The 9,771-nt window shown below is 44.3% G+C and overlaps 1 protein-coding gene across 2 annotated transcripts in view; it reads right to left on the bottom strand.

The window, feature by feature from the left end:
- Positions 1 to 1,356: 1,356 nt before the first annotated feature.
- The window catches only part of ptpro.L (protein tyrosine phosphatase, receptor type O L homeolog), a 45,037-nt gene continuing 36,622 nt past the window's right edge, over positions 1,357 to 9,771 (bottom strand). For both annotated transcript variants that reach the window (XM_018251803.2, XM_018251804.2), the window contains 6 exons: positions 8,169 to 8,303; positions 7,716 to 7,838; positions 7,324 to 7,478; positions 3,695 to 3,830; positions 2,545 to 2,663; positions 1,357 to 2,368 (listed from right to left, as the gene is read on the bottom strand). In XM_018251803.2, the coding sequence (XP_018107292.1) occupies positions 2,559 to 2,663; positions 3,695 to 3,830; positions 7,324 to 7,478; positions 7,716 to 7,838; positions 8,169 to 8,303 (654 nt within the window). In that variant the 3' untranslated portion in view covers positions 1,357 to 2,368; positions 2,545 to 2,558. The remainder of the gene's footprint in view (positions 2,369 to 2,544; positions 2,664 to 3,694; positions 3,831 to 7,323; positions 7,479 to 7,715; positions 7,839 to 8,168; positions 8,304 to 9,771) is intronic.

Genomic DNA, 9,771 nt, shown 5'->3' with positions numbered 1-9,771 from the left:
TGAGTTAAAATGTATAATGTAGTGTCACCCCGAAGAGAAGTTTTCACTGTTAGTATGGTCGCTTTCTATGCACGTATGGAGAAAACAACTTCAGTCATGTGACTTTCCATTTCCTTTGTGGCAAATAACAAGCCGGTCTTGCTTTATGGCAGGGACTTCAGAAATACACTTGTCTCAAACACCCTGTTCTACAAACCAAAGACAAATCAATGGCTCATTATAAATGACTTGATTGCTGTTTGAAATAAGGAAAGAGGGGAGCTCTAGCTAGGGCAGAATGAACAGAACCACTGAAATGAAGGACTTCTAATCTGAACTTCTAATGTGAAAGAAAATTGACAATAATAGAAATGAAATCCTTATAAGAGGGGGTAATTATGTGATAGCAGTTTCTCTATCGTGTATGAGAATATGAATAAACCATTGCCATATTTTACGTAAGTTCAATAATAATTCATGGTCTCAAGATGAGGACAAACGTAATTCCTGGACTGTTCATGTCTCCGTTATTTTCTCCAAGCAGTTGCCCCTCCATTATATTGCCATTATAATGCGCCCACATTCTACTAGACTTGCCTACTCTCACCTATTGAGTTCTGTTAGTATATGTGCCATATCCCTTTGCACAGTACTAGGGAGTGTACCTGTACCAGGTGAGCTCCTTACTGTTTTGGGCGGGGTGTTCTGCTCTCTCTACTGTAGCAGGTGTGCTCCTCGCTATAGTGTACCAGGGGTTTGCTCTTCTTGTGCTAGGGTGTCACTCTACTTCACCAGGCACGCTCCTCACCATAGTGTACCAGGGGTTTGCTCCTCAATATAATGTACCAGGGGTTTGCTCCTCACCATAGTGTACCAGGGGTTTGCTCCTCAATATAATGTACCAGGGGTTTGCTCCTCACCATAGTGTACCAGGGGTTTGCTCCTCAATATAATGTACCAGGGGTTTGCTCCTCACCATAGTGTACCAGGGGTTTGCTCCTCAATATAATGTACCAGGGGTTTGCTCCTCACCATAGTGTACCAGGGGTTTGCTCCTCAATATAATGTACCAGGGGTTTGCTCCTCACTTTCTTCTGCTGGGGTGTGCCCCTACCAATTTACAAATTTCTCTTGTTACTTGTGGAGAGCAGGGTTTGGGTTATTACTATATTATCACTTCTGTCACATAACGGCTTCCTCCTGCTGCTTCCATTGTCATGTGAATGTCCTTTTGGGAGATTGTTACGAGGAGCAATTGACACAACAGCAACATTTACCGTGAACTTTGTCTCTCTAGAATCTGCAGAAAGCCTTGTATCTCGATCAATTGCCCCGGCAGCTGATAGCAAAGATACAATATAAAGAATATCTGCTCAATAGTTTTGTCATCATTTTATTTACGTGTGCAGTCTCTTCACAGGTCCATAAACTAAGCACCATGGAGTGATCCGCAGCCAGTGTCGGAACTGCTTTTTACATCCGATCTCCATGGGAAAACCCATTGAACATACATGTGTGGTTTTAGTGACACAACAACAAACAAAAGTTAGATCTACCGGATAATTACAAGATATAGGGCCCTTGCTTTTCATATGGCATGGCCCACGGATTCAAACATTTCTTTAAGAAGGTGAGAGAGTGAGCGCCACTCACAGGCTCCAAGCTTCTACTACAACCCCTTGCTAATGGCAGGTTCCCATCATAATAAATCCGCCATTCAGAGCTGAGAGCAGACTCACAAGCTTAATCCTATTCCCTTTCTAATAGGACCAGTGATCCCAAAGTAGATTTAATCCTAAACACCAAATAATGTCAGGTACCAAAGGCAGAGATGCTGCCCCTTTAACTATGGAAACCAATGAAGTTGCCCCATCATGGGTGGAGTGCAAGGAACTGTGCGGATGAAACTACTACCATAAATATTAGGAACCAATTCTGCTTCCATTGCAGTTATTTAGTGGCTCCCGTCAATGTAACAAACGTGTCCTGACTCGGGTATACGGGCTTCACTCTCTGGACTTCTTCCATTTTCTATTCTGCTTAAATGAGGTGTTGTCACTCAGTAGCTGAAATGCCAACATTACTCTCTAGTGTTAACATCAAGTCTCTTCAGTGTTGTGTGTTGCGCTTGCTCAGTTTAAACCAAAAGCCGAATAAACACACCCACGACAGCGTTCCTCTGCTTGCCCAGAAAATATGCCTTTTCAGATTAAATTTGGTCCCACAAATTGCATAAAGAAAACTGTCCAAAAGACACAATAGGTTCTTTAAGGCGAAGACTTCCCTTGGCTTCTCCACAAACCCGGATTCACAAAGCCACAGTCAGCGGCCAGTGTTGATGTAGAAATGGCCACCAGTTAAGAATCTGAAGTCAGTGAAGATGATTGTACTGAAAGAATAGAAGATATATATAATAACAACAGCAGGTTAAACACAATGTAACACTCCCATTGTATCCCATAAACGACAGCACTTCCTTGAAATACCCCAGTAAGGTCCGTTACTGCCTGAGCATTACTATGGGGTGCATAGATATGATGAATAATGAATTCGGGCCCCACTTACACAGAAGATGAACCTTATGACTTGCTGACATTCTCATAAATAACATCACTAATGCGGAACTGCTGCCTCTTCTTTTTCCACATCAGCTGCACACACTGATGAATAAATACAAATTGCTCCTATGGGAAGAGAGACAGAAAAGAGTTTTCTACGTAAAGAAAAGTTCCATTTGCCTTAGTGTTTTATTTCTGCCCAACAAAGTGCCCAATGGAAATGTCTGCCCAACAAAGTGCCCAACAGAAATATCTGCCCAACAAAGTGCCCAATGGAAATGTCTGCCCAACAAAGTGCCCAATGGAAATATGTGCCCAACAAAGTGCCCAAAAGAAATATCTGCCCAACAAAGTGCCCAACAGAAATATCTGCCCAACAAAGTGCCCAATGGAAATATCTGCCCAACGGAAATATCTGCCTAACAAAGTGCCCAATGGAAATATCTGCCCAAGAAAGTGCCCAACAGAAATATCTGCCCAACAGAAATATCTGCCCAACGGAAATATCTGCCTAACAAAGTGCCCAATGGAAATATCTGCCCAACAAAGTGCTGTTTTTAGATGTATTTTATAATGGACCCAACTAGAGATTGTGGCAGCCCAGAACTAAATACTTTCATTCTGGGAGTTGGTCACTAAATGAAATGCTGAGAGTTTCAGTGGATCCCTGTGTGCGCGCTGCTCAACAGGCTGCTCAGGGGCCCCTTGCGGATTCAGATGCAGCTCCATGCGCGTTGCACAAAATAAAATGTGGACATGGTAATGTACTACATACAATCAATAAAATGCATTTCCCATCACTGTCTAGAAGATAAAATTATTACAAGGGCTCTATTATTGTAAATTATTACAAGGGTTCTATTTATTAACATTTCACATTTTCCCTTCTCGTTTCTTTGATTTCATCCGGTTTCACTTAGTTGATTTACTGAGCTCTTAAGTGTTTCCCTCCGCATACATGTGAAAATACTGTTCTAAAAAAATGTATAAGCTAAATAAAACTATACTAAAAAAAAATGTACTTACTGAAAAACAACTTTGTGCAAAAAAAAAAACATCTGTACTGAACATTAGTAAATCCACAATGTCTGGATTTCTTCCCCTTAAATAATGGGGTCCCTTTACATGGGAATAAATGATAAAACAAGTTGCCTTACCTCTGTCTGCACCATAGACATTCTGTATGAGCGTAATTCACTCACAAGTCCCAAAATATCAACAAATTCATGATCTCTGATGTGCTGCATTAGACAGTCCAGTGCTATGAAGGTTCCTGTCCGGCCCACACCAGCGCTGGCACAGAGAGAAACGCAAGTTATTGGCACAGAGATAAACACAAGTCATTGGCACAGAGACAAACGCAAGTCATTGGCACAGAGACAAACGCAAGTCATTGGCACAGAGATAAACGCAAGTCATTGGCACAGACTCCCACAACGTCCCATGAAATACAATCACTATAGGGAGCAGAGTTTTATGGGGCAAGTGCTCATTTATTGAAAGTGCAAAAGTAAAAAACTTGTGCAAATCACAACAACTTATTTCTACAAATTTCCGCATAATTTCAGGCAACACTTGCGTGGGAACTTGTAGACCCTGCGGGATAGAATTGCAGAAAGTCAATAAGAGTATAGATCTCTGTGCGTGTGCCAGATACAGGGTTCCCACAAATAAAATGGGTGCATCTTAGTTGCATGTGTAGGTGCAACCAGCTAAGGAAGTGGTCACCACCATATGGTAACTTTGTATCCATGTTCCCTGCACTACACGTGGCACATCATTCACATAAGCAGGTGGTGGTGACCCTGGGTGCAAGGAGCACCCACATATATGTAAGTGTCTTTCTGTTTGTAAATAAGCATTCCACAGTTTGAGCAATGCACCTAATAACTGGGGGAACCAAAATCCACCAACCAAAGAGAGGTTTGATGAAATGATTTATGAAGCACATGCATGTTACTCTGGGGCCTATTTGTTCCATGGAGACATGTTTTTGTGAGCTGGGATTGCTCCTGTTTTTCATTTTCTTTACATTTTTTTCTATTTTTCAGTTATGCTCCCAATGGTTTAGAGGGTGGACACCTCCTCTGCTTTCCTCATTTAGCTCCATGACTTATACAAACCTATAGCCGTGGCAGCATTATCTATACTCTCGTCAGTGGCATATTCACCGGCATTGCAAAAAGAGCCTCAAATACAAATGGCCGGGGGCAGTGGTTGGAAATGGTCGAATTGTTAATGTTTTGCAGTTGGTCAGCTTGAGTATATTGTCATATCAACAAACAATCCCTGTTTTCTTTATAGGAGAGGCCATATGTGAAGGCATGCATACAATGTCGTAGGGTTAGATTTATCAAAATGTGAGATTAGAGCTGACCACAGAAAAACTCACCCACTGTCTATCCATTCCTATGGCAAGTGTATTTATCAATTAGTGAACTATAACTTTCTCCCATTAGTTAATGCAGTCCCAAAAATCCCATAGGAATGAGTAGAAAGTGGGTGAGTTTTTTTAGTGGTCAGCTCTAATCTCACATTTTGATAAATCTAGCCCTTTATGTCCTAAACTGCTGGGAACTCATACCTTGTGGTTAAAGAGTTAACCCTTCCAAGGGTGCTAACCAATCAGCTTTGAGGGGAAGCTTTACAGAGTAACCCTTACAGTCAGCTGATGCCACTGCCTGGGTTATGGGGAGAGTGAGGGGTGAATGATGGTTCTAGAGTCTTTAGTACGAGATTTCCAGTGAACGAGTCAGATTCCTGATTAAAATAGGCCCTGGCATTTCAGATACACAGAGGCCCAATCAGCCCCCAGCAGCCCACTAAATAGTGACTTTCTATGGCACCTTATAGCAGCCCCTCTGGCAATTGGCAGAACCCACAGTTTGCCAGTCCAGGCCTGGTGCTGCTGCATTCAGAGTCCATTGAGCTCCGTGTGTTTCTCCTGCTGCAACTTCACAACTCTGCCAAGTCTTTCCCTTCTACTCTATTTCCCTTCTAGTTTTTGGGCAGCTGTTTGTATTTACCTACTAGTCTTTGATCCATTAAAGAAATAGGGCCTTGGTCTGGACTGAGAATAAAAATATGCCCTGCAAGATGTTGCATTTCACCCTGATCTCTGCGCATCTGACTGCACCGAGCTGAGCCAATGTATTCGGGTGGCAGCAGAGCAGCAGTAGAGGAGTTGATACTTGGATGTGCTCCATGTGGCCTAAGGCACCCCGTCTGCACTCGGCCTGCAGTCACTGCTAGTGGCAGATTAACCCTTTCAGCTAATACCTGCTACTTTATATATATTACTGCAACCACTTCGTTTTATTGCAGAATAAGGGCTCTTACTGACGAGCGGTTGTAGCTGCGCTCCCCTGCGTTCCATTTTTCTGCGTTCAGCCGCAGGGAAGCGCAGGAATAGACGCATTACATTTTTTCCAATGGGGCTGTACTCACACAGTCCAAGTTCCAAAACCCACCGGCACAAGCTGGCCTGGTGCACAGTTGAAAGGGATCGGCAACCCTTAATGAAATACGTTTAGCAAGAAGAAAACTGGCACACAGAGCTCAATGCATGCGGGCAAAGCCCGTAACGTTGCAACAAACACGCAGGGCTTTGCCCGCATGCATTGAGCTCTGAGTGCCGGTTTTCTTCTTGCTAAGCTGTACTCACACAGGCGCATGTAGGTGCCGAACGCAGGAAAAATGCAGCATGTTGCGTCTCAACCTGCATTCGGCGCCTACATGCGCCTGTGTGAGTACAGCCCCATTGGAAAAAATCTAATGCGTCTATTCCTGCGCTCCCCTGCGGCTGAACGCAGAAAAACGGAACGCAGGGGAGCGCAGCTACAACCGCTCGTCAGTTAGAGCCCTTACCTGCATAAATCCTAATTGTTTCCTGAACTGCTCCTTGCTCCAGGGCTCCCCTTGTGTTCCTAAGGGCTCTTACACTCGGGTGTTTTTTTAACTTTGTGTTTAAACGCAGGTTTGAGCGCAAATAAACACAAATTGATTCCATTATATTATGCCAGGTTGTACTCATAAGCGTTCTGAGTTGAGTTTTACTCCATTTGCATTTTACTGCATTTGATTAGACAGAGCATGTTGCATTTTCTTGCGATTGACGCATGTTCAATCAAATAGAACAAATGGTTGTGTCTGGAACGGAAAAAAATGCACTTAAAACGCATTTAAGCACAATATATGTGTTTTTTCCGCGTTCCGTGGGCATTTAAAAAAAAAAACACCTGTGTGTAAGAGCCCTAAAATCTAAATATATATATAGATATGGGCGAGTGAGAAGAATTTCTTGTCTTTCGTCTTCCACTGAAACGAGTCTCAGGCCATGAAGGCCCAAAGTTATTCACTGGGAAATTGCAAGTTGTCTGCTATGGTTCCAACAGACCAACTAAATCTCTGTTCCTTCCCTTTTATTTCTGCTTCTTCAACATAGGCGCTAAATTGCCCCAGTGCAGTTACCCCTCAGGCGGCAGCACCCCCCCTGGTTGCCAGGGACGGCAAAAATGCCGCTTCTGGTAACTAAGAGCCGAATTTCCAGTTTTAAACCCGGAAATCCGGCTCTTCTAGTGCAGAGAGTGCAATTGCGCTCTCTGCACTAGTGATGTGGACCCCCATCTGGCGCTGAAGGTGAGTGCCGTGGGGAGGTGGTAAAAACGAAGGCCGTCTCAGGCGGCTCATTGGGTAGGATCGCTCCTGCTAAGCAGCAATTAGTTTCAATCTGTCTGGCACAAGTTAGAATGTAGGTAACAGCACTGGAGCAAAGTGAGTGACTTACCTGCAATGCACCGTTATTGGTCCTTTTGTCTTTAAGGCCTTCTGTCTCACCACGTGTACAAAGTGCAGAACACTCTCGGCTGCATTGACAGTGGGCACCCCGTGGTCTGGCCAGGCCGTGAAGTTAAAATGTGTCACACACTGGCTCTCATCACCCTACACAGGCCCAAATGAGAGGAACATGTTATTCACCCTCTCCCAGCAAAGCCTCTGCTCAGACATTTATTATCATTTCTAATGAGACATTTATGAAGGGGGGTGGGAGTGACTGGGGGAACAGAAATGAATCTGAAATTTGGGGGTAACAAAACAAGATCGACCAAGCCAGAAACACATTATTTGATATTCTAGTTAGACGGACAGGGCAATTCATTGATACTTATAATTACTCACATATGAGACCCTAAATACTCGCTGCGCCCAGTCCGATTGCTCCTCCTCTGACACCATTTCCACTGTAATGTCTCCATAATTTACTGGCTCTGAAGTGAATGGCCAGTAGTGATCACATTTAATCTGGAAAACAGGATATTTTGCCTTTAATACCTTGTTTGCCTTTCTTCCAGCCTACAAGCCATGCCCATGAGGAAATACCAGTATCTATTGCACGAGCAGAACACGTGGGGGAAGGGATGGTTCTAGTTGCTAGAAGGGCAATACACAAGCCTATGTCACCAAGTGAATCCCACGTCACCCAATAGAGATAAAGCAGAGCAAAGTGCACAAAGGGCTGTATCTAGTCTGAAATATTCTGTCATGGGAAGGGTTTATGGGGCTGTTTGGTGCCATTAAACTGGGATTGTTCAGTAAGTGCACATTCCACCCATCCAGTGACCAAATACCTACCCGGCGCTTCTCATTGCATTGAGTCAGCATGACAATAACTTGACACTTCTGCTGAAGGATCATTTTCCAGAAGTCATTCCTGGTCTCCGGCAAAGGCCCTTGAGTCGCAATATATTCCTGCACTGCACTGTAGCCCTGAAATCCACAAATATGGCAATGGGAGTCAGACAGAAAGGCAAACATTCCCCTAATTGGGCAGCCCGTTTATGCACCCAGAACCTTTACACGTATAACAAATAGGAGCTGCTACCAGAAGTATCTCAAGGGTTCCCACCGCTGATCTTGCATTTAGGGATAAATCATGTTTGCCCAATTTTTCACTTACATGGCCAGACACCCCTTGCATCCCATCATCCCATGGAAGGGCCAGGTGCCAAAAAGCCATCAGATGAGCAGTGTTGGACTGGGACACCAGGGGCCCAACCAAAAACCTTTGACTAGGGGCCCACACATTAATCTTAGACCAGGTGCCACTCTTAGTAGTATTATTATTCCTCTCCTCACTCAACTTCTATTCTCCTAGTCTCTTTTCTTTACACACTATAATCTATTATTTCATCTATTTAGCCACTTTGTTCTTATAGAAATAGGGAATGGCCATTAAATAGGCCACATGTCTAGCAGCATAAGGGCCCACTGACACCTGGGCCCACCGGGACTTTTCCAGGTAACCCATTGGGCAAGTCCGACACTGTACATGAGTTTCACCTCTGATCAAGGGTCCTGGTTAGTTGGGGTTGGGGTTCAGTACAGTGGGGTAACTACCGGGGGAGCAGGGGGTGCGATTGGGCCAGGGCCCGCACCCCCTAAGGGCCCCCCAGCAGCTCGTGCGCCACTGACTCTGGCGGAATTCTGGATGTACAGAGGGGGGCAGGGGGCCCGGTTGCACGTCTCACGCCAGGGCCCGCCCCCCTCTAGTTATATTACTGGTTCAGTACTTTAATAGTGGAATCAAATCCACTGTAACAAGCTACATTAGTGGATTCAACTAAACAATATGGCGGGTAACTCATTTTATTTGCTGAATCAGCACTGAATATGGTGGTACAACCCAAAAATAAATATGACTTAGTCCAAAAAACTCACCACAGTCAGTACTAGGCCCAGGTGCATTGCCCAAGGAGCAGAAATAACTGTGTATATAGGAGCTGGCACTCAATGTAGGTACCAGGAACAGCGGTGGCCTTAATCCGGAAAGCCCCCTTTGGCCAACAAGAATAAGGGTCAAAGTTTGGGTTATTGGTTGAGTTGCTATGAATAGGGAGAAGAGTTCTTTCAGTGAGGGGCAAGTTACACCCTCAAGCCCTCGGGTGGGTTCCCTCTGTGTCCGTAGCACTGACCCGTGATTGGATCTGACCAGCAAGTCTCTCAGTTGGTTTTATACAAAAACATTGTTTCCATTTTTGTGGTCTGTATTTTGTGCTGATGTAAAGCTTGGTTACTAGCCAAATGCTAGGGGCGTAATTACCCTAGCAACCAGGCAACTGTTCGGTTAAATGTAAGGTGGATATTATTGGGCTTAAATACATGAGCAATAAAATGATACATTCCAGTCAGTTTGATTTTGAGTGCGTTTCGGTAGCGGCAGATTAGGGAGGCTAAT

Source organism: Xenopus laevis, chromosome 3L, assembly GCF_017654675.1.
Source record: "Xenopus laevis strain J_2021 chromosome 3L, Xenopus_laevis_v10.1, whole genome shotgun sequence".
In the NCBI taxonomy this organism is placed as follows: domain Eukaryota; kingdom Metazoa; phylum Chordata; class Amphibia; order Anura; family Pipidae; genus Xenopus; species Xenopus laevis.
This window is presented reverse-complemented; position numbering and strand designations above follow the sequence as displayed.